Genomic DNA, 26,068 nt, shown 5'->3' on the forward strand with positions numbered 1-26,068 from the left:
GGTTACTGAAAATACCATGCTTGGGTCAGGTACCTTAGTCCTCAAATCCTTAGTCCTCAAGCTGACATCTTTGCACTTCAACACTTGAAAAAAGGTCTTGTGTAGCAGATTTGCCTAATGCAATACGTCATTTGATTTCTTGTCTGCTGCTTCCATGAGTGTTGATAGTTGATCCAAGAAGAATGAAGTCTTTGACAACTTCAGTCTTTTCTCCATTGATAAGAATGTTGTTTATTGGTCCAGTGGTGAGGATTTTTGTTTTCTTTACATTGAGATGCAATCCATACTGAAGGCTGTGCTCTTTGATCTTCATCAGTAAATACTTTAAGTCCCCTTCACTTTCACCAAGCAAGGTTGTATCATCTACATATCACAGATTGTTAATGAGTCTTCCTCCAATCCTGATGCCATGTTTTTCTTCATATAACCCAGCTTGTCGAATTATTTGCTCAGCATACAGGTTAAATAAGTATGGTGAAAGAATACAACCTTGTCACGCACCTTTCTTAATTTTAAACCATTCAGTGTTCCTATGTTCTGTTCAAACAACTGCCTCTTGGTCCATGTACAGATTCCTCACGAGCACAATTAAGTATTTTGGAATACTCATACTTTGCAATGTTGTCCATAGCACACAATCAAAAGCCTTTGAGTAGTCAATAAAGCACAGGTAAACATCTTTCTGGTATCCTCTGCTTTCAGCCAAGATCCATTGGACATCAGTAATAATATCCCTTGTTCCACATCCTCTTCTGAATCCATCTTGAACCTCTGGAAGTTCTCTGTCAATGTATGCTACGATTAGCTTATCTTACTTATCCTACATTAGAAGATAAGATAAGGAGCTCTGGTAGCGTAGTGGTTACGAATCAGGCTGCGAATCTTAAGGTCAACAGTTTGAAACTACCAGCCGCTCCACGGGAGAAAGATAAGGCTTTCTGCTCCCGTAAAGATTTATAGCCTTGGAAACCCTGTACAGGGTTGCTGTGGATCTGAACCGACTTGACGGTACTTAACAACAACATTAAAAGAAGAAGCTGCCGCCAGCTCAGAGGCCATTGAGTTAGTAGGTGGTAAGGCATCCCCTTCTCTTCTGATCCCTCAGAGGCTTCAGAGTGTTCATAATATGAAGATTCAGACAACTATCCAGGAATGGCTAGCAACACTTCTCCTTTTTCAGTAAAATTGAACTGGAAGTGACATTTAGCTAAAAGCTCTCACCTCTAATAAGTTTACAGATATGTCCATACCAAGTAGGAAAGGGTGAACATTCTTTATTATGACCAAAAGATATTGGAACAGGCAAGGGGTCAGTTAAAACTTGCTGTTGACTCTTAACTCCTATCACTACATATTTCTTGTTACTTTGAGATAAGAGCTTTTATCAACTGCTAAGGTTGATGGCATCCAGTGGGGTAATGCACTGGACTGCAAAGTCGCTTTGAACTGCAAGGTCGGCAGTTCGACTCGACAGGGTTGATGGCAGATAATACTGCACCAGTGTCAAGTAGAAAAGTGCAAGAAGCTCTCGTATCAATTTGTTATGGTGGAGAAAAGCAGCTGTGACTTTGATAGAATGTTAAAGGGTTTTATTGAATCAACATAAGAGAACAAACAATCATTCAAATGACAGAGACCACATATCTGTCAAGACAGGCACTGATGTGACTCTGCTCATTAATTCAACAGTGACCCTTTTATCTCCACTACACTATCAATCTTTCTGTATCGTTCTTTGCACAGGTTGAAATCAACAAAAGTTATCGTTAACACTTTGAACATCAAAAATGGGGATCATTGGGGGATAGGTGGAAGGGTGTGCCGTTCCCTCCTACTCTTTGTTTTTACTGGAAGGGGCTCAGAGTGTCTGAACAGATAAGGGTTTTAGCAACCTGTTCATTTGCTGATACTTCAATTACTTAGGTGGCTTACTCTTCATGCCCTTATAAGGCTCACTGAATAATGACTCAATGACACCTAACAACAACAACATATGTTATAGGTGTGGTGCTTTCGGATAAACACTGGACTGCTAAATGCAAGTTTAGCAGTTCGAAACCACCAGCTGATTCTTGGAAACCCTATACGGGGTTGCTATGAGTCAGAACCACCTCAGCGGCACTTAACCACAACATGTACAAGTAAACAAAACCCTGCTGGTCCTGCAGCATCCTCACAGTCATTACCATGTTTGAGCCCACTGTCTCAGCCACTGTGTCAATCTATCTAATTGAGTGCCTTACTTTTTTTCGCCAACTCTTTACTAAGCGCCATGCCCTTCTCCAGGGACTGACCTCTCATGATCACATGTCCAAAGTACATGACATGAACTCTCACCATCCTCTCTTCCAAGGAGCATTCTGGTTGACTTCTACCAAGACAGATTTGTTTGTTCTTCTGAGAATTCACAGTACATTCAATATTCTTCATTAACATCATAATTCAAAGGCATCAAGTATTCTTTGTTATTTTGTATTCATTGTCCAGTTTTCATATGCTGTTGTTGTTGTTATGTGCCGTGGAGTCGGTTCCGACTCATAGCGACCCTGTACAGAGTTTCCAAGGCTGTAAATCTTTATGGGAGCAGAAAGCCTCCTCTTTCTCCCGTGGAACAGCTGGTAGTTTCGAACTGCTGACCTTGCAGCCCGCAGCCCAATTTGTAACCACTATGCTACCAGAGCACCTTTTCATATGCATATAAGGCAATTAAAAATACCATCCTTGGATCAGATGCACCTTAGTCCTCAAAGTGACATCTTTCCCTTTTAACGCTTTAAAGAGATCATTTAAAGAGTAGATTTTCCAAATGTAATAGCAGTTTGATTTCTTTATTTTTTTCTGTGAGTGGTGTTTGGCTTTTATTAAACAGAATACAGTTAGGCTAGAATATTTTTTTGACAGGGTTAAAAGGGCTAGGATGAAATAACATTTCCATTATGGTAGACCTTGAGATTTTTTTTGCCTCTTTCTGTACAAAATAGAAGAATACCAGCAGAATGCACAGGTAAATGCTGATATGATCTCAGGAAACTGGAACCTCTCACTTCTCCATTGCTGGTACATATCCCAAATCACATACTCTATACTCAACATAGAAAATCAGCTGGCTCTTTAATGGGTGCTGGAAGGAAGAGCTTCCCAGGCAGGGACGGGGGAGGGTGTTAGAAGCAAAGCTCCTTGCAGGCCAAACTGGTCGCAGCCTCCTGGATCTGAGCCTGCAGCTCCAGGGTGATGTCTCACAGTCATGAAAAGTGACCATGCAATAGCTTAAGTTACCCAGGGCAAAGCTGCCCACAGTCTCCAGTAAATAGGTGGACAGCGGCCACAGGATCTTCCTTCAGGTCAAGGGCAGCTCCGGACCCATGGTGGGGCCCATGGGCAGGGCCACCCAGGTGAAGCCCAGATGGAACCCAGGAGCTCCTGCAGCCACTGCACTAAACTTCATCATGGTCCATCCCCTACACTTCAGATCACCGAACCTCAGTTTTGCTCCTCAGTGATTCTCGACATCCCGACCCTCTCCATTCATTTCTCTACCTACACTTACCTCTGTACTCTGCATCTAGTAGTTTGGAAGTCTTCTGCTTCCATAGGTGTTGACTGGATCCAAGTAAAACGAAAACCTTGACAATTCCATTTTTTCTACTTATCATGATGTTATTTATTGGTTCATATCTTAGTTATCTGGGAGCACTGTGGCTCCATGGAATAAGCACTGGACTGGGAACCACTAAGTTGGCAGTTTGAGCCCACCATGGGAGAAAGATGAAGCATTTTGTTCCTGCAAAAGATTTAAAGCCTCAGAAAGCCTATACAGGGTCACTTTGAGTTGATACCAATTCCATGGCATATAAAAACAACAATCTAAGTTATCTAGTGATGCTATAATAAAAATACCACACATGGTGGTTTTAACAAAAATAAATTTATTCTCTCACAGTTTAGGAGACTTGAAGTCCAAATTCAGAGTGCCAGTTCTAGAGGAAGGTTATATCTTTGTCAGCTCCGGGAAAAAGTCTTTGTTCGCGTTCAGCATCCACAGGCCCAGCATTCCTTGGAGATCTCTTTGTATCCTGGCATCAATCCTCCCCTGGATCAAAAGCTTCACAGTTCAGGGACCCAGATCCAAAGGAGACACTCCACTCTTGGCTCAGTTTTCTTGTTGGTAGTAGTTCCTTCTCCTCTCTGCTCCCTTCTCTCTCCTTTTATCTCTTGTAAAATGTAAGGTGTTTTAGGTTACATGCCAGAAAAACTGCCCTTACATTGCATTAGGACTGTGAATGGATTAAGGGTGTTGCATCCCATTCTTTTGTTTAAATGGCATTTTAAATTAATTAAACTTTTTATTAAAATAATGTCATTTTTAAGTTAAATTATAGGTAATGGGAACTTAGCAATGTATTCAAGCTATGATTACGATGAGCCACACTTATGACCTGTTTTTTTAATTAACTTTATTGTTGAGTGAAGGTTTGCACAGCAGAGAGTCTGTTTTAAATTTAATAAATCATACATATACTTTGCCTCATTACATGTTTGCAGTCTCCTCCGTATACTCACAGTTAACAGTGTTTACCTCTATTCACTTTAACTACCACATTCCTCCTTGTGTTTCTGCTACCTCCATCTTTCCTCTGCTAACCTCCCTCTTGCTATATACTGCCTGCTGTAATGCTTAGGATTCTGTGTCAACTGGACTAGGCAGGATTTCCAGAGGTTTAGCAGTTGGGATGTGCTTATTCCCAGAGCGATGAACCTAATACAGGCTTAGTTAGCTCTATGATGAGTGGCTATGAGTAGCCAGTCAGTTGAAGAGATGCTTCCTTGGGGGTGTGACCTGCTCCCAATATAATGGACATTCAGGAGAGACTCGCTCTCTCTCTTCCACTGGGGACTTGGAACTCTACAATTGTAAGATAATAAACATATATATAACATAGTACAGTGTTCTACATCCTACTTTGGTGAGTAGCATCTGTAATCAAAACCTTTTGAGCTACTATCTAAGGTGCAACTGTTGGTCTCTCCTTGTGTGAAGGAAAAAAGAGTAATAAAAATTGGAGATGCTTGGAATCAATTAGTCCAGTGGACCAATGGAGCAGGTGAACATCAGTCACCATGACTCTGAGACCAGAAGAACTAGAAGGTGCCCAGCCACCACTACCAAGTGTTCTGAAAGGGATCACATTCTAAAGCTCTAGAGAAAGTGGCAGAAAATATGGAAGAGTAATAAAAACTCAAAATTATGTATATAAAAATACTGTGCCTACTGGTCAGAAAGAGACTGGAGGAACCCAAGACTATGACCTCGACCACCCTTCATGTCTGGAAAGGAACTCATCCTTGCGTCCCAATTGTCAGTGAAGCGGTAGTTAGGTATATAGTGGGGAATAACAACACTAGTGAGGTTTGGTTACCATGGAATGGACAATCATCCAAGATCAAAAAGGCAACATTTACCTAAGGACAAAGTTGAGAAGGGATGGGAATGAGGATGGAATGGAAATAGGAACCACAGGGAGGAAGTGGGATTAACTGTTGCATGGAGGGGATGGCAATTATTGAGTTGAAACTAAGTGTATGATTTGTTGAATGTGAAAGTGATTATCTTCTCTGTAAATCTATAGTCAATTCACTATAAAAAAGAAAAAGAGATAGACTTTAGTTTGAAGAGGCAGCTCTTCCCCCGTGGTATTTTAACTGCTTTGAAACCTATGGGATTAATTTTCTGGCACTCATAAAAAATGTTCTGCTGCTATCCATAAGGTTTTCACTGCACGATTTTCTTTCAGAAGTAGATCTCCAGGTCTTAGGCTGGAAGCTCTGCTGTACCCTATCTAGCCTAGGTACCCTGCTAGTATTTGAAATACCAATGACATAGCTTCTAGCATCAAAGCAACATGCAACTCACCACAGTATACCAGACTAAACTAAATAAACTAGACAAACTTAATTTATCACTAGGAAGGTCCAACCTTGCATTTTTGGATTCTGATTTGTCATTCAACTTTTTATATCTCACTCCACATTATTCACAGATTTTCCTTCTAGGTCTTTGAGAGTTGCCAGTGAGATAGTTGAATACTAGCCATGGAATGCTGAGCCTAAAGCTGTTGAAAGTATACAAGGCCTTTCCTCCTAAACTGGGAGCAAACCAAAAGAGAAAGCTTTCCCCTAGAGCTGGCACCATGCGTTTGGACTTCTAGCCTCCTAGACTGTGAGAGAACCAATTTCTCTTTATTAAGGCTGCCCACTTGCTGCATTTCTGTGATAGCAGCACTACATCCCCAGGACTAGCATTAATGCGTATTTCAAATTCAGTTTTTTATTTGAGATCTCACTGACCCAAACTCATCCTGAATCCAACTGTAGCAATCTGTGAAGACTATATAAAGCAGCAGGAAAATTCCTCAACAACTTCCCTCATTTAGTTCAATTATGGTGTAAGCAACTGTGGTCCTGATCAAAATGGATGAACCCATTTTTGAATACCAACCTATATCAATGACAGCTCCTCACTTCTGATAGCCAGTTAATTACACTCCAATAAACATGCCTTCAAGTGCTACCAATCACAATGGGCTCATGCAAGCAAACAACTTCTACAGTCGAAGTCAGTCCTAAATGCCTTTGGAAATTCCCCAATCCTTGAAGTCTATATTACCCAGATTGCTGTTGCTGTTGTTAGGTACCATCGAGTTGGTTTTGACTCATAGCATCCCTAACACTACCGGGTTCTGCGCTATCCTCACAATTGTTACACTTGAGCCCATTGCTGGTGCCACTGTGCCAATCCATCTCGTTGGGGTCGTCCTCTTTTTTGCTGACAAGTATGATGTCCTTCCTCAAGGACCGGTCCCTCCTGATAACATGTCCAAAGTATGAGAGATGAAGTCTCGCCATCCTGGCTTCTGAGGAGCATTCTGACTGTACTTTTTCCAAGACAGATTTATTGTTCTGGCAGCTCATGGTACTTTTACTATTCTTCTCCAACACCATAACTCAAATGCATCAATTCTTCTACAGTCTTTCTTATTCATTGTCCAACTTTCACATGCATATGGAGCTATTGAAAATGCCATCTTAGTCCTCAAACTGACATCTTTGTCCGTCTGCTCTGTGTAAAATCAAGTCTGTTCTGCTTAGAGAGACTCTAGCTAACCAGCATAGCTTTCAATTACTATGCTGTTGTTGGCAGAAAAGTTAGCCCCAATTCAAGGCAACCCCATGCACAATAGAAGTAGACCACAATGTTTTCAGTGGCTGGTATTCAGAAATAGATCATCAAGCCTTAATTTCTACTCTTTGTCTGGAAGCTCTGCTGAAATCTGATCAGCATCTTAACAACACAAAAAAAGGATAAGAGATGCTATGTTATAGACTGGTACATTTTACATTAAGATCTTAATTAATGAGATAGATTTGTAAAAGAAAGTTGTGATCATCAGAAGATATATTATGTTCACTAAGAACAACAAAAACAACAAAAAAAGCCCTTTGCCATTGTGTGGATTCTAATTCATAGTGACCCTAATGGTGTAATCCATACTTCCACACTGAGGACTGCATTCTTTGATCTTCATCAAGTGCTTCAAGTACTGTTTACTTTCAGCAAGCAAGGTTGTATCATCTGGATATTGCAGATTGTTAATGAGCCTTCTTCCAATCTTGATGGCATGTTATTCTTCATATAGTCTAGTTTCTCTGATTATTTGTTCAGCATACAGATTGAATATTGTTGTCAAGTCAGTTCTGACCCATAGTGACCCTGTATAGGGTTTCAAGGAGCAACCGATGAGCTTGAACCGCCGACCCTGTGGATCAAACTGACTTTCAGTCTAGCGCCTTAACCCATAGCACCACACCAGGACTCCACAGATTGAATAAGTATGGTGAAAGAATACAACCCTGACACATATTCTGATTTTAAACTATTTAAACCCTTTCCTGATTTTAAACCATACAATGTCCCCTTGTTCTGTTGGAATGACTGCCTTTTGGTCTGTTTACAAGTTCCTCATGAGCACAGTTAAGTGCTCTGAAATTCCCATTCTTTGCAATGCTATCCATAGTTTGTTATGATCCACATAGTTGAATGCCTTTGCATAGTCAATAAAGCACAAGCAAACATCTTTTTCTGATATTCTCTGTTTACAGCCAAGATCCATCTGATGCCAGCAATGATATTCCTCATTCCACATCCTCTTCTGAATACAGCTTGAATTTCTTTCAGCTTCCTGTTGATGTACTGCTGCAATCATTTTTTAATTATCTTCTGCAAAATTTTGTGTGTGATATTAGTGTTAGCTATAACACCAGACTTTCTGGTTTGAACAATGGAACCCAGGAAACTATGGCCCTTGGACATCCTTCAAACTTGGAATTAAATCCATCCCCAGAAATAACCAAGCATCTGACAGGCCTATAAAGTCAACTGTAACTTGCAAGGACCATGCTCCTCAGAACAGTCAACCATATGTGACCCAAAGGACAGGATTTGCCTAAGAACAAAGGTCAGATGGCAGAGAAGGATAAGTGGAAATGGGAAGTGCAGAGGGAAGCCGAAGAGTGCTGCTAAATTGAAGGAATTGCAGCTAATATTAATGAAGCAAAATGTATATTCACTGCTGAATGGCAAATGAATGTTCTCTGTAAACTTTCACCCAAACCAAAATTAATATATATATATATATATTTGTTGTTGTTGTTGATATGTGCCGTGGAGTCAATTCCGACCCATAGCCACCCTGTACAGGGTTTCCTAGGCTGTAAATCTTTACAGGAGCAGAAGGCCTCATCTTTCTCCCGCAGAACAGCTGGTAGTTTCAAACTGCTCACCTTGAGGTTCACAGCCCAATTCGTAACCACTATACTACCAGAGCTCCTTATATATACATTATATATATATATATACATATATTTACTGGATTCATTGAGGCAGTTGTTCTTGATCTATTGAATGGGTTTTGCTACTGTTGTTGTTAAGTGCCGTCAAGTCGGTTCCGACCCATAGAGACCTTGTAGAGGGTTTCCAAGGAGTGACTGATGAGATTGAACCACCAATCTTGCAGTTCAAACCGATTTTGCAGTCTAGAGCATTAACCCACAGCACCACATCAGGATTTGCTACTGTTACTAGGGTTCAAAGTAACAGTACTTTCCTACAAATTGTTATTGTTACATGCCGTTGAGTTGGTTCGATTGATAGTGACCCAGTATAGGGTTTCCTAGGAGCGGCTGGTGAACTTGAACCACTGATGAGTTTGAGCGCTTATCCTTCTGCACCACACCAGAACTAGGAACCTGGTTTTATTTTTAAAGAGGTATAAGAGTATCTAGAAAATAATCCTTGGTCATACAAAATTTGTGAAACATAAGTGACCAAAACTACTCAGTTATTTTTTCCTCTGAAAATTCCAGACGACCTTTTAATCACTTAATGGACTGTAGGAACTACTGCAGGCAAGCCACACATAGTGAAACTTTGTCCTGAATTTTGGAGGGAAGGGACTAAGTGTTTTTATTTTTGCAATCTATTCCAAAGATTTTGATTTAGCCTACAGTTAGAAAACGTAGTGAATACTCAAAATTTATGAATGAATAAATTAAGTATTAGAAATCATAAACCTGAACAGACATCAGACTTTTTATATGATAAAGGCAAAGGATTAGATAGACAAGAAAGTCAGAGATTTCTCTAATTGCCCTGGGATCCAAAGATCACTAGAAGGATTTTTACATAAACAACTGATGGCAAGCACCACACACATTCAGGTTAGATGTGCGATGTATTTTACATGTTCTAGGTATGCATCATTTCATAAATTGTCTGGGCCCCAGATTACCTGTCCCTGTTCAGAAGTATCATGAAAACTCTGCTGAGAGGAGTTTGGCCAACTTAATGAACCCACAGTGGTTCTGAGAACTCAGTCCTCTGCTTCAGGAGGTTGCAAAAGCCGACTTGCCCTCCACCACCACCACCCTCTCATAGCCCTGGACCGCAACGTCGTTTTGAACCACATGGTCAGCGGTTCAAACTCACCAACTGGTCCTTAGAACCAACTCGACGACACATAACAACCACCACCACCACCCCAATCCTCTACCAGCTTTCGAGGGTCCTCTTTGGTTGGTTGGCTTTGTAATGGGAGCAGGAGTGATGCCAACGGTCACAAGCGTTTGCAAACACCTCCTCTTCTTCGAGCTGGATGGGGTCCCGGAAAGAAGGGGGCTGGGTTGGAAGGTAAGGTCTGGAGCCGGGAGGTGGCACGGTCTCTGGAAGGCGGTGCCGGGCTCGCATTGGCGCAGCGGGCGCCCCTCCCCATGGGTGGCTCTGCGCGCTGGGGGATCTGCTGGTGCCATGCCCTGCGAAGCAGAGGCGACCTAGGCGATCCTGGAAACATGGCCGAGTATTCGCGGCTCCCTAATTGCCTGGCACTGATCCGCCTCCGAAACCCACCGGTCAATGCGATCAGGTAACAAACCCGGCAGCTTCCAGCGGGGGCAGCGACTCACGCACTCACCCTCATGTTCCCGAGGCTTTGACTCTCCTCTGCTGGTTTAAAGAGGTTTTTACAGAGGTTGGTTTGTATCAGTTCCTGTAGTGGCGCTGTAGGATCAGCACTGGATTGTAAACCACCACAAGCTGCTCCTTCGAAATCCTGTACACAGTCACTGTGAGACGGAACCGACTCGACGATATTTAGCAACAACAACTTAACAACTTTGTTTTGTCTTTGCAAAGAACTCTCGGTTTCCGTTGTACTGGTAACGAAACTGAGGTTGAGACATATAGCTATTAAGCAGGGGATCTGGACTGGAATTGTCGATGCCAAGTTTATACTAGATACTTCTTTTAAGAGCTTTAAAACAGAAACTACTCCAGAAAAGCCAGCGCTGTAAGCATACAGCATTTACCTAGCTCTTCAGGAGTAGTTTCTATTCCAAAGATTTTGATTTAATTTAGTACAGTGGACCTTTACCCCTCACTTCCCAACCTAAGATCCAGGCCGCCCTTAAAAAAAGGTTTTGTAAGGAGTTCTGGTATCTTAGTGGTTACAAGTGGGGCTGCTAACCTCAAGGTCTGCAGCTCGAAACTACCAAAGTGAGGCTTTCTGTGACCGTAAAGACTCATGACAGAATAAATCTGTTAAATACTATTTTCTGAAAAGCTACTGTACAGTTCATCTTTTATTTCCTAACTCACTGAGGATTTTATTTGAAAAAAAAATTTTTTTTTAATTACCTAAACAAATAGTTTTAAATCATCTTTGCTTGTTTGGTCAACCATGTCTCCTTTCTTTAAGATCAATGTTGAGCCGCTTTACCAGTAAAGGATGTCAGGAGTTTCTAGGCTTGTCTCACAGAGCAATGGCTTTCACACATTTGTCACTAATTCACACAGTGACTCATGTTTTACATAACAACCTAGGACATAGATCACACAAATACATAGCTAAAACCAAAGTTTTGTAAGATAAAACTTACCCTTACATATTACACAGTTCATAGTTTATTTTATTCTCTCTTTTATAATATTGATCATAGGTCATAGACTTGACGTGGTCATCTTCACTTTAAAAATAAAACAAAAACTCTCCAAAAAAGACTTCCTGTGATCAAAGAAACAAAAGAATTTTAGTCACATCACGGATGTAACATTACCTTTCTAGACTCCATTTCTCCCTACCTGAGGGTATTTAGAGGAGAAATTAAGTTCTCAACCTTTGTGAATCCTACATTACTACAAGGCTGTGTTGACTTGAATCTAATAAAGCATATTGATTATAACAATTTTTTTTCTTGCTTCTACTTTTTGATTTTTGCAAAAGTAACCAGAAATAAAACAATAAAAGAGCAGAGGTAAGTTAAAATGGAAAAGGTCAACCTTTTCTTCACAGTGGCACCATTTAAGCTAATTTTGCAGCCAGCCATCATCTATTTACTCACAAGGAAAGGTATGACTTTTGGACTTTGATAATATGCAATGGTTTAGAGTCTGTTTTTCAAATAAGAACTAATTAACCAGTTGAAGGCAAGAGGTTTTGTTTGGCTTCATGTCACTTAAATGGTCAAAGGTAATTATGTGAAATGGAGTTTATGCCAGGGCAAGTATCTCCTGTATTACCTGAGGCTTTAACCAGTGTTTCCAAACAGTTCTTCCTTGTTCAGTCATGCCTGGAGAAGCAAAGCCTGAATGCACCTGAATTTGAAAAATTTAGACGAATAGTCTCAGGTGACATCTAAGTCAACTGGCATAATATAGTCCACAAAGACAATTTTCTACATCCTACTTTGGTGAGTAGCAACTGGAGTCTTAAAAGTTTGTGAGCAGCCATCTGTTGGTGTCTACAGCTGCTGGTATTTTCGTCTAGAACAAAGAGGAGTAAAGAAAATAAAAAAGTCCAGGAAATAATTTTTCCAAAGGTCTAATGGATCTTAGCCTCCACTGAGACCAAAAGAACTGCATGGTGTCCGGCTACTACTACTGATTGCTTGACTCAGGATTATGATGGAAGGTCCTAGACTGAGTAGGAAAAAATATATTGAGCACAAATCAAAATCATAAAAAAGACCAGACTTACTGATCTGATACAGACTGGTGGTCTTAGACTGTCTTCAAACTTGGAACTGAACCCACTGCTAGAGATCACTTTTCAGCCAAATAAGACACAGGGCAAGAAGGGGCAGTAACAGAGGACAACTAGATATGGAGAATACAGGAAGTGGGAAGAAGGCTGTTACACTGAGGGGATTGTAACTAATGTCATGAAACAAAATGGATATAAATTGTTGAATGGGAAGCTAGTGTGCTTGGTAAACTTTCATGTAGATCATAATAAGATGTTTTTGTAAAATGTGAGTGAACTGGGATGATATCTGGAACAGGAAAAATGATGGATTGCTGACAGTTTGGTGACCATCCAAACTGTTTTGAATGTGTTATTGCTTTCCACAGGTATGGAAATAATCCAATCTCTCAAATTGTGCTGGTGGTGGTTGTGTGTCATGGAGTTGGTCACAACTCATAGGGTTTCTGAGGCTGCAAATCTCTACAGGCGCAGAAGGCCTCATCTTTCTCTCACTGATAGACTGGTAGATTCAAACCGCTGACTTTGTGGTTATCAGCCCAGTTCATAACCCACTATGATACCAGGCTTTGTTGTTGTTGTTAGGTGCCATCGAGTCAATACCAACTCATAGTGACCTTATGCACAGCAGAATGAAACACTGCCCAATCCTGGGCCAACCTCACTATTGTTGCCACGTTTGAGTCCATCAATGCTGCTACTTGGGCAATCCATCTCATTGGGGGTCTTCCTCTTTTTCTCTGACCTTCCACCTTACCAAACATGATATCCTTCTCCAGCGACCGGTCCCTCCTGACAATATATCCGAAGTATGAGAGACAATGTTTGGCCATCCTAGCCTCCAAGGAGCACTCTGGCTGCACTTCTTCCAACATGGATCTCTTGGTTCTTTTGGCAGCCTATGGGATTTTCAATATTCTCCTCCAACACCATAACTCAAAAGCATCAATTCTTCTACGGTCTTCCTTATTTACTGTCCAGCTTTCACATGCATATGAGGTTATTGAAAATGCCATGGCTTGAGTCAGGCACACCTTAGTCTTCAAGCTGATATCTTTGCTCTTCAACACTTTAAAGAGGTCTTGTGCAGCAGATTTGCCTAATGCAATACATCATTTGATTTCTTGATTGTTCCTTCCCTGAGTATTGATAGTTGATCCAAGAAGAATGAAGTCCTTGACAACTTCAATCTTTTCTCCATTGATAAGAATGTTGGTCCAGTGGTGAGGATTTTTATATTCTTGACATTGAGATGTAATCCATACTGAAGGCTGTGCTCTTTGATCTTCATCAGTAAATGTTTCAAGTCCTCTTCACTTTCAGCAAGCAAGGTTGTATCATCTGCATATCACAGGTTGTTAATGAGTCTTCCTCCAATCCTGATGCCACATTTTTCTAATTCTGGGCCTTTAACTCATAATTTTTCATATTCCAGTTGTTCTACTTCACCCTAATTTTTTTTTTTTTTTTTAAATTCTCATTTGGCTTCATCAGTCATGACTAAACTGGTTTGAACAGATTCGAAGCCCTGGTTTTAACTCATAGTCACTGGTCTTAACAATATGCCCTCTTTTTTTTTTTAACTTTTTATTGCGAATTATATGAAAGTTAACAGAGCACATCAGGTTTCCATCCAACAATTCATACACATGTTATTTCAAGTCATTGATTTTAATCCCCATAATGTGATATTACTTATCCTACTTTCTCCCTATGCTTCCTCATTCCACCTTGTTTCCTAGCCCTTCAGAAGTTTGTCCACGGGTACATGCTGCCCTTTTGATCTGAAAAGGTTGGTTTTGTAAGATAAGCGTACCTATCTAGTATTATTGTTCCCCATACAGACTTGTTTGTTATTTGACTGAAAATTGAAACCTGGAATGAGTTCATTTCCAGACCTGAGGGTGACTAAGGGACATAGTCTCAGGGTTCCATTAGTCTCTATCCAAAAGGTAAGCCTGCTCTTTTTTATGATTTTGAGATTTGTTCTAGGTAATGGTAGCCGAGCACCATCTATATCTTTTGGTTGCAGGGTCATGTGTCTATTGGACTAATTGTTTCCATGTATCTTTGATTTCCTTCACTCTTCTTTCCGTTGGACAGAGAGAGACCAGTAATTGTGCCTTACTTAGATGGCCACTTGTAAGCTTTAAAGACTCCAGTCATTATTCACCAAAGCAGATGTAGAACATTGTTTTTGTGAGCCATACTATGCCAATTGACTTTGGTGTCCCCCAAGGCCATGATCCTGAGCTCCCAGGCCCTCAAGGTTGTTTGCTTATGTCTAAGAAGTTTTCATGAGTTTGCCTCCTGTATGCTCCACCACATTTATGGAATATGCCTTTTTTAGAAGTTTATTGTTGTTGCTGGTTAATTTTGCCCTCTTCCCCCTGCTTTTGTACCAAAGGAAAGGAGCCCTGGTGGTTAAGCACTTGGCTGCTAACCAAAGAATGGACAATTTGAACCTACCAGTCACTCCACAGGAAAACTATGTCACAGTATACTTCCACCACTTCTATGTCAGTTGGTCTTGGCTTGCATGTTGCTGTGATTCTGGAAAGTATACCACTGGAATTTTAAATACCAGCAATATCACCCATGGTGAGCAGGGTTCAGATGAGCTTCCAAACTAAGACAAATTCAGAAGGAGAGGAGCATTTCCGAATATTTAGTCACTGAAAACTTTATGAATGGCAATGGAACACTGTCAGATAGCACCAGAATATTGAATATTGAAACATGATGAAGAATACCAAAATATCATCAGAAATAGTACCAGAAGATGAGCCCCTCCTGTTGGAATGCATCAAAATACAACTGCGGAAGAACTGTTTCCTCAAAGGAGAGTGGAGTGTGAGGACAAAAATGGAGTAAAGTCTTCGAGACCTTCATTTTCTGATGAGGAACGACTCAAAATGAAAAGAAACTGCTGTAAACATTTATGAATAATCAGAATACATAGTATGAGTAGCGGGAAACTGGAACTTGTCAAAAAATTAAATGGAATGCATAAACATCGATATCCTAGGCATTAGTGAGCTAAATTGGACTGGTATTGGCCATTTTGAATGTGACAATCACATGGTTTACTATGCCAGGAATGACAAATTGAAGAGGAATGGCGTCACAATCATCATGAAAAAGAACATTTCAAGATCTATCTTGAAGTACAACCCTGTCTGTGATAGGATACTATTCATACATCTACAAGAAAGACCAGTTAATGCAACTATCACTCAGAATTACACACCAACCACTAAAGCCAGTGATGATGAAACTGAAGAACTCTACCAGCTTCTTCAGTCTGAAATTGATCAAACATGCAACCAATATGGTTTGATAATTACAGGCGATTGAAATGCAAAGATTGGAAACAAAAAGGAAGAATCAGCAATTGGAAAATATGGCCTTGGTGACAGAAATGATGCTGGAGATCGCATGATAGAATTTTGCAAGACCAATGACTTAATCGTTACAAATACTTTTTTTAAACAACATAAAAGTTGACTATACATATGGACCTCACCAGATGGAATACAGAAAAATCAAATTGAGTACATTTGTGGAGAGAATGGAAAAGTTCCGTTGTTGTTGTTAAGTGCCATCAAGTTGATTCTGACCCATAGCAACCCTGTACAGAGTTTCTGAGGAGCAGCTGGTGAGCTTGTACCACCAACCTTACAGTTCAAATGGCTTTGCAGTCTGGCGCATTAACCCACTGTGCCACACCATCTGTCAAAACAAGGCCAGAGGCAGACTGTGGAACAGATCATCAATTGCTATATATATAAGTTCAAACTGAAGCTGAAGAAAATTAAAGCAAGTCCACAAGAGCCAAAATATGACTTTGAATATATCCCACCTGAATTTAGAAATATCTGAAGAAAAGATTTGATGCATTAGACACTAAAGACCGAAGACTAGAAGAGTTGTGAGGTGACATCATACAGGAAGAAAGCAAAAGGTCATTAAGAAGACAAGAAAAACAGGAAAAGACCCAAATATATGTCAGAAGAGACTGAAAATTGCTCTCCAGCATAGAGATGCTAAAGCAAATGGAGGAAGTGAGATGGTACAAGAGCTGAACAGAAAATTTCAAAGATCAGCTCAAGAAGACAAAGTCAAATATTATAACAAAATCTGCAAAGACCTGACGTTAGAAAACCAAAAGGGAAGAACATGCTCAGCATTCCTCAAGCTGAGGGAGTTGAAGAAACAATTCAAGCCTCAACTTGCAATATTGAAGGATTCTTTGGGCAAATTATGGAATGATGCAGAAAGCATTAAAAGAAGATGGAAGGGTTCTTTCCTTTCGGCACTGTGGCTGCAGCCATGAGTATGCTCAGCCTTCAGAAGAGGCTTGCTTCCAGTGTTCTCCACTGTGGCAAGAAGAAGGTCTGGTTGGATCCCAATGAGACCAATGAAATCACCAATGCCAACTCCCATCAGCAAATCCGGAAACTGATCAAAGATGGTCTCATCCGCAAGACTGTTACTGTCCATTCTCGGGCTCCATGCTGGAAAAATACCTTAGTCTGCCGCAAGGGCAGGCATACGGGCACAGGTAAGCGGAAAAGTACCACCAATGCTCTAGTGCCAGAAAAGGTGACCTGGATAAGGAGGATGAGAATTCTGCACTGGCTGCTCAGAAGATACCATGAATCTAAGAAGATTGATCACCACATGTATCACAGCCTATACCTGAAAGTAAAGGGAAATGTGTTTAAGAACAAGCGGATTCTCATGGTACACATCCACAAGCTGAAGGCAGACAAGGCCCTCAAGAAGCTCCTGGCTGACCAGGCTGAGGCCCACAGGTCTATGACCAAGGAAGCACGCAAGCACCGTGAGGAACGGCTCCAGGCGAAGAAAGATCATCAAGATTCTGTCCAAGGAAGAAGAGACCAAGAAATAAATCTGCCTCGCTCTTGCCTGTATATAGTGACCTGGGCAATTATATAGATCAGCCATTCAATAAAATAAGTCTTTGTCTACCTGTCAAAAAAAAAAAAAAAAAGATGGAAGGAATACACAGAACCACTGTACCAAAAAGAAATGGTCCATGTTCACTAGTTTCAAGAGGTAGCATATGATCAAGAGCCCATTATCCTGCAGGAAGACGTCCAAGGTGCATGGAAGGCATTGGCAAGGAACAAGGCACCAGAAATTGATGGATTACAAAGGAGGCACTCGCTCATCTTTGCCAAGAAATTTGGAAGGCGGCTACCTGGACAACTGATTGGAAGAGATCCATATTTGTGCCCTTATCAAAGAGAGGTGACCCAATGGAATGCGGAAATCATTGGACAATATCATTAACATCACATGAAAGTAAAATTTTGCTAATGATAACCCAAAACCGACTGCAGCCGTACACTGACAGAAACTTTCAGTGGTTCAAGCTAGAGTCAGACGAGGATATGGAATGAAAGATATCATTTCTGGCATCAAATGGATCATAGCTGAAAGCAGAGAATACCAGAAAGATGTTTACCTGTGCTTTATTAACTACACAGTGGCTTTCAATTGTGTGGCTCATGACAAGGTATGGACAACATTGTGGAAAATGAGTATTCAAGAACATATAATTTTGCTCTTGAGAAACCTATACATAGACCAAGAGGCAGTTTTTTGAACAGAACAAGGGAACATTGAATGGTTTATGCTGAGCCATAATCTGAGAAACTACTTTATATGAAGAAGAATGTGGCACCAGGATTGGAGGAAGACTCATTAACAACCTACGATACACAGATGATATAACCTTGCTTGCTGAAAGTGTTGTTGTTGTTGTTGTGTGCCGTGGAGTCGGTTCCGACTCATAGCGACCCTACACAGGGTTTCCGAGGCTGTAAATCTTTACGGGAGCAGACCGCCTCATCTTTCTCCCGCAGAACCGCTGGTAGTTTCGAACTGCTGACCTTGTGGCTCGCAGCCCGACTCGTAACCACTACGCTACCAGAGCTGAAAGTGTAGAGGACTTAAAATAGTTATTGATGAACATCAGCAGACAGAGTCTTTGGAATGCATTGTACCTCAATGTAAAGAAAGAAAGAAAAAAAAAATCAATCCTCACCACTGAACCAGTAGATAACATTAAGATAAATGGAGAAAAGATCAAAGTTGTGGCTCGCAGCCCGACTCGTAACCACTACGCTACCAGAGCTGAAAGTGTAGAGGACTTAAAATAGTTATTGATGAACATCAGCAGACAGAGTCTTTGGAATGCATTGTACCTCAATGTAAAGAAAGAAAGAAAAAAGAATCAATCCTCACCACTGAACCAGTAGATAACATTAAGATAAATGGAGAAAAGATCAAAGTTGTCAAAGACTTCGTTTTGCTCAGATCAACCATTAACACTCATGGAAGCAGCAGTCAGTAAATCAAATGATGTATTATTGCATTAGGTAAATCTGCTGCACAAGACGTCTTTAATATGTTCAAGACCAAAGATATCAGTTTGAAGACTAAGGTGTGTCTGACCCAAGCCATGGTAATTGGACAGTGAATAAGAAAGATCATAGAAGAATTGATGCCTTTGGGCTATGTTGTTGGAGGAGAATATTGAAAGTACCACATACTGCCAAAAGAACAAACAAATCTGTGTTGGAAGAAGTACAGCCAGAATGCTATTTAGAAGCCAGGATTGCCAGACTTTGTCTTTCATACTTTGGACATATTCTCAGGAGGGACCAGTCCCTGGAGAAGAACAAGTGGAGGGTCAGAGAAAATGAGGAAGACCCCAACTAGATAGATTGGCACAGTGGCAGCAGCAATCAGCTCAAATGCAACAAGGATTGTAAGGTTGGCACAGGGCAGACAGTGTTTCAATCTGTTGTGCATAGAATCGCTATGAGTCAGTACTGACTCAATGGCACCTAACAACAACAACTTCCATAGAGATTACAGTCTTGGAAACCCTGCGAGGCAATTTTATTCTGCCCTATAGAGTTGCTATGAGTCGGAATCAACTCTATTGGAATGGTTTTGGGTTCTAAAGAACAAAGATTTTATCTAGAATATTCGGAAATTTCAAGCAAAACTGACTGAAATTTTATTTTATAATTTTTCTTTTATACGGTTCTTCACCACTTTTTCTAGATTCTCATTCATCACCACCCCTTGGTACTTATTGGCACCCTGCTTCTTGGCAAATTCTCCTCCTTCCGTCTTTGTGATTTGGGCTTCCTTGGTGCTGAATCCTGTTGCTGGTCTCTTTCATGTCTTAAATGAGGACATAGTCAGAGGTTCTGCCTCCAGCTTTCTTTTAGTTTGCTTTATCAGACTCATTATCATGGCCTTAGCCATCTCTGCTGTGGATTTTCCCCTCATCTACTGACAACTTGGCAAAATTGTCTCTTTTCCAGGCTTTGTTTCTACTTCCTAAACTAGTTAGAATTGGGTTTGAACGTAAATGGCTGAATATTAAAAATAATAGTGGATTAGACAACAAAAAGTTGGTTCACCTCATAGAAATGCCCTGCATTGATGCGGATACTCCACAGTCACCAGGATCTCACTTCATCTGTGTTTTGCTCTGCCATCCTCAATGCATGGCTTCTACCTCTTAGCCCAAGATGGTTGCTCCTGATCTAACCATCAAATTTGCATTCCTGCCAGGAGTCAGAATGAATAGAAAAGAGAAAAGCATACTAATGTTTTAAAGGCTCTTCCCAGAGTTTCATATATCAAATCTGCTTACATCCCGTTAGCTAGATCTTAGCACCTTGAATTTGTTGTTGTTAAGTGCCATCGAAATGGTACCAACTCATAACCCTGTGTAGGGTTTCTGAGGAGCAGCTGGTGAGTTTGAACCTCCAACTTTGTGGTTCAACTTGACCTTGTGGTTGAGTGCTTATCCTATAGCACCATACCAGGATTCCAGTGCCTTGGATAGACCTTACAAAGCAGACTGGAAAAAATAATCTTTGTTGTATTGTGGGATAATGCACTAGACTGCAAGGTTGGTTTGAACTGCAAGTTTGGTTCAAATTCACCAACCGCTCCTTGGAACCCCTTCTTCAAAGTAATAAAATACCAGGGTTTTAGCTGGAAATGTTGTTATTGTTAAGTGCTGTCAAATCGATTGTGACTCATAGCAACCCTGTATAGTGTTTCAGAATGACTGATGAGCTTGAACTATTGACTGTGAAGTTGAAATTGACTTTGTGGCCCAGTGCTTATGTACAGCACCCTATCAGGAAGAAGGAGGAGGGAGTAGTCAGCAGTCACTGCCAAATCACCTAGGTTGTTTCTTCTTCAGTTTTCTTATATTTTGCAAATATGACAAATTACCTTTGTAATGTTACTGTAGCACTCATCTTACTGTGCCTTACATTATAAATTGTATACAATTTATAATGTAAACTGGAGTGTAAACTGGAGTTTACTGGAGTTTCGTAAACTGGAGTGTCAGTGAAAAAGAGGAAGACCCTGAGTGAGCTGCATTGACACAGAGGTGCAAGTAGGCAGTGTGTCGTTCTGTTGTGCATCGGGTCGCTGTGTGTCGGAACTGAATCAATTGCATCTAACAACAAAGATGTATAGATGTTTTGCATTGGACATAGGGTGTGATAATATTTTTAAATTGATTACTGCTGATTCTAAGTGGGCAAAGGTTAAACAGAGTGCAGGGAATTACGACTTTAAAAAAAATGGACTCATTTAACAGGTTAGTACTTAACTCATAGTTGTTATTGTTAAGGGCCAGCGAGTCAGTTCTGACTCATAATGATTCTATATGGAGTTTCCAAGGAGCGGCTGTTGGGTTGAACTGCCTGCCTTATGGTTAACAGCCCAGTCCTTATCCCATAGCCCCACAACAGGACACTTAACTCATAGTATTATTGTTATTGTGGTTAAGTGCCATCTAGGCAGGGTTCTGACTCATAGCGACCCTGTATAGGGTTTCCGAGGAGTGACTAGTGGGTTTGAACTGCCGACCTTGCAGTCCATTGCTTTATCCTAGATGCATATTATTTGTCTAAGAAATGAGTGAAAGTTTGAATGATAAATCTCTAGAGTTTTCATTCATTGTGTGTGTGTGCTTCATTTTTCATAGGAAAACTGAAAGATGGTAGAAATTTAATTCTGATTAATTTGATGCATGTTATTTATTTATTTTTTTTTTCCTTTAGTGAGAGTGTATCCTGTGGAATAAGAGAGGCACTGCAGAAAGCAGAAAGAGACCATACAGTCAAAGCTATTGTGATTTGTGGAGCAGGTGCCCATTTCTGTGCAGGTAACCAGTGTGTGATCCTCTAACACTATCTTTAGAATTCAACCACAGACAAAGATTGATGCAGCATTAGCTGTCCCTGTAGGTGATATCTTAGTGTTTTTTATTGTTGGGAGCAGAATGCCTCATCTTTCTCCTATAAAGCACCTGATGGACTCGAACTGCTGACCTTGTGGCTAGCAGCCCAACACGTAACCCATTATACTACCAGGGCTCTTTGTACCTTAGTGTAGGGTATGGTTCAAACTCACCAGTTGCTCCTTGGGAACCTTATACAGTGTTGCTATGAGTCAGAACCAACTAGTTGGCACTAAACAACAACAACAAAGGTAATGGAGATGGGAGACTTAAATGAGAATGAATAACTTTATGAATAAAGTCATAAAACAATCTCAGAATAATGATCTTTGGAGGAGAACCCTACTCCCCTTCTTTGAACTTTAAAATTTTTCTATCAGGTAGGTATACATACTCCTTAGATTAATCAACCATATGAAATCAGAAGGATGGTCTTTGCCCCAGCAAAGAAGAATGAATGGAAAATGCTAAACACAGGAAGGAATTGGAAAGAATGCTGTCACATGTGGGTACAATAGTCAGTGTCATGAAATTAAACATATAAATTGTTGAATGGAAAACCAGTTTGCTCTGCAAACTTTTACTTGAATCTTAATTTATAACCAAAAAATTGATAAAATGGTTACTACCTGGTGTGGCTCTGTGGGTTAATGTGCTGGACTGCAAAGTCGATTTGAATTGCAAGGTCGGCGGTTCAAGCTCACCAACCTATACAGGGTTGCCATGGGTTGGAACCGACTCGACAGCACTTAACAACAACAATCTATCATCTAAGAGCCTTGGTAGTATAGTGGATTATGAAGTGGGCTGCTAATCACAGGTCAGAAGTTTGAATCTACCATTTGCTCCACGGAGGGAAGATGAGGCTTTCTGCTATCATGAAGATTTGTTGTTGTTAAAGTGCTGTCTATTCTGACCCATAGTGACCCTGTATAGGGTTTCCAAGGAACAGCTGGTGAGCTTGAACCACCAACCTTGCCGTTCAAATGACTTTGCAGTCTGACACATTAACCCACAGCGCCACACTAGGTCTCAGCCTTGGAAACCCTCTATAGGGTCACTGATTCAGAACTGACTCCATGGCACACCACTCCTACCACCTATCACTGGGACACACAGACATTAGCTATGATAAAGATCTGAGGATTTTCGCTCACATCTTGCTATATTTCCAGAGTACTTTTCCTTTATTGTGTCTCCATCCAAAAAAACGAAACATTTCATGGGCTCACAGAGACCTGAGGCATCTTAAGCATTGGAAGCTTTAAGTCTTTTGTTTATGGAGATGGAAAATTTGGCAGTGGAAATTAGTGATGATTGCACAAAATAACTCATGGAATCAGTGTCATTGAATTGTGCATGTGAGATTCAGCAAATATTGTATCTATATATTTACAAAAGCTCTGGTAGCGTAGTGGTTACGAATCGGGCTGCGAACCTCAAGGTCAGCAGTTCAAAACTACCAGCTGTTCTGCGGGAGAAAGATGAGGCTTTCTGCTCCCGTAAAGATTTACAGCCTTGGAAACCCTGTACAGGGTCGCAATGAGTTGGAACCGACTCCACGGCACATCACCACCACCACCACAACCAAAAATGTTCTGGTACCTTATTATTAGGTAATAAAAAAAAGCCTTTTTCCATCTTTTTATTTGTTTATTTTTGTCCTTGTCTTTGTGTCCTTAGGTGCTGATATCCATGGCTTCAGTGCTCCAAGATCCTTTAGCCTCCCATTGGGACGCCTAGTAGATGATGTACAAAAAACTGAGAAGCCGGTGGTGGCGGCTATCCATGGCATGGCTTTAGGAGGGGGTCTAGAACTGGCCCTGGGCTGTCACTATAGGATTGCCCATAATGAGGTAACAACACTGAGCACCATGTGGGGATTGGTGTGTGGGGCTTTTCTTTTTCACCTAAATGTAGGTCTAAATGTAGTCACAGCATCAGAGGTGATAGTTTGTGAATGGTTGGTTAGTTTATTAAGTGATAGCTCTTGGGTATCTCTAGTACTTGTGTTTGCATGGTATGTACCAGTGGAGTGGCTGTTGTTGTTAAATGCCATCCAGTCGGTTCCGGTTTATAGTGACCCTGCATAGGGTTTCTGAGGAGCGGCTGGACCGACAACCTTTTGGTTCAGAGTGGTACTGGTGGTTAAAATAGCGAAATTCTTCCACTTGGGTTGACAAATAATTAACTATTTTAACTCCTTGTGTCTTTGATGCCCCCCAACCTATACTTTGGACTTCCCCATGACCTGCCAACTAAAGGAGAACTCCTGCATTGGAAGTGGGCCTCCAGGACTCTACTCCAGTACTATCTATAGCCCATGTCAGGTTTCACTGAGCCATGAAATACGAGTATGAGGCATTCTGTATGTTGACTGTTACTCCTGTGTGTTACATGCTTTATTAAAATCTCATTTCTTACTTCAGAGAGTACCTAAGAAAACAAATTCCTATGGAAAAATAGTTAAAATTTAGTAAATCCATTTGTTTTTTAAAGTAGATTTAATTTGGGTGGGTTAATGTGTTGGGCTGCAAGGTCGAGTTGAGCTTCAAAATTGGTGGTTCAAGCTCACCAGCTGCTCCTTGGGAACCCTATACAAAGTCGCTATGAATTGGAACAGATTCGATGGAACTTAAAAACAGTAGTAACAACTATTGTTGTTAGGTGCCATCAAGCAGATTCTGACTCATAGCAACCCTATGCAAAAGAGAATGAACGCTGCCCAGTTCTGTGCCATCCTCATAATCTTGGCTATGTTTGAGCCCGTTGTTGCAGCCATTGGGTTAGTTCATCTTGTTGAGGGTCTTCCTTTTTTTTTTTTTTTTTTTTCGGTAACCCTCTATTTTACCAAGCATGATATCCTTCTCCAGGGACTGGTCCCTCCTAGAAAACATGTCCAAAGTAAGTGAGACAAAAATCTTAACCTTCCTCCCTTGCAAGAAGCATTATGGCTGTACTTCTTCCAAGATAGATTTATGTGTTCTTCTGTCAGTCCATGGTATATTTAATATTCTTAACCAGCTCCATAATAAAAAGAAATCAATTCTTCTGCTTTCCTTATTCATTGTCCAGCTTTTGCTTGCATTTGGGGTGATTGACTTGGGCTATTAGGCATGCAGAATGAAGTCTGTAATTCCAGTGTTATGACAATAATAGTCCTATAAATAAGATCTGTTTCTAATATAATATTAATATATAGAGAGATATAAATAAATAGTATTCATCATTGTTATAGACTAGAAAATATGGGGAAGTATAAATATCTAAACCAACATCAACATAAGCTCACAATTCAGAAATAATTACTATTAGTATTCTGTTACAAATCCCTCTGAGAGGCATTGGGGGTTCCTCACCTGTCATAAGGGAGAGCTAGGTTTGGTTCCTGGCTGTTGTACCTTACACGCAGCCACCATCCGTCCACCAGAAGCTTGAATGCTGCTGTGAGTCTGAACAGGCTCAGTGGAGCCTCCAGAATTAGTTAGAGTAGGAAGAAATACCTGATGATGTAATTTCAAACTTCAGCCATTGAAAATCCTGTGACCACAATGATCTGGCCCACAGCCAATCATGGGGATGGCTCAGGACAAGGCAGCATTTTGTTCCTTTGTACATGGGTTTGCCATAAGTTGGGGATTGACTTTATCACAGCAAACAATAACAACAATACATTTCTGTCTGGTCTTCTTCCTATGTAATTCTTTTTTTACAATTTTTTTTTTAACCCTAGCACTCTTTATTTAAAATCTGCATTTGGGATTTTACTGCATGTGGTTTGTTCTGTTTTCTGCTGTTATTTTCACAAATTATACCTTTATACTTGTGTGCTCATCAACATAGATTCATAATTATTGCTTTATGAAGTTGTCTTTTAAATCATAAAGCAGAAAAAAGGAATTACAAACAACAACAACAAAAATACATTAGAGATGAACAAACAAGATGGCGAATCAGGTAGATGTGCAGTGAGGAGCTCCGTCAGCAACAACACAGAATACTGGACCAAGCAGGCTCAGGAGATGGTCCCAGAACTCTGAACCACTTATAAAGGAATATTTAAAAGGTTGGAAGGCTTACAGCAAGGGGAATTTGTAGCAGAAGCAAGAAATCCATTCCTTTCTAATCCAAGACGCTCAGCTGCTCCCTGAGCAGCCAT

The 26,068-nt window shown here is 40.6% G+C and overlaps 1 protein-coding gene and 1 pseudogene across 1 annotated transcript in view; both read left to right on the forward strand.

Annotated features, from left to right (window-relative positions):
• The first annotated feature begins 10,379 nt into the window (after window positions 1–10,379).
• EHHADH (enoyl-CoA, hydratase/3-hydroxyacyl CoA dehydrogenase) overlaps window positions 10,380–26,068 on the forward strand; it is a 93,490-nt gene continuing 77,801 nt past the window's right edge. The window contains exons 1-3 of the mRNA XM_006869764.1: window positions 10,380–10,475; window positions 21,731–21,834; window positions 23,593–23,765. Of these exons, the coding sequence (XP_006869826.1) occupies window positions 10,402–10,475; window positions 21,731–21,834; window positions 23,593–23,765 (351 nt within the window). The 5' untranslated portion in view covers window positions 10,380–10,401. The remainder of the gene's footprint in view (window positions 10,476–21,730; window positions 21,835–23,592; window positions 23,766–26,068) is intronic.
• Window positions 16,920–17,505, forward strand: LOC102812561 (annotated as a pseudogene).

The sequence above is a fragment of the Chrysochloris asiatica genome, unplaced genomic scaffold (genome assembly GCF_000296735.1).
Source record: "Chrysochloris asiatica unplaced genomic scaffold, ChrAsi1.0 scaffold00135, whole genome shotgun sequence".
NCBI classification, from domain to species: Eukaryota; Metazoa; Chordata; class Mammalia; order Afrosoricida; family Chrysochloridae; genus Chrysochloris; species Chrysochloris asiatica.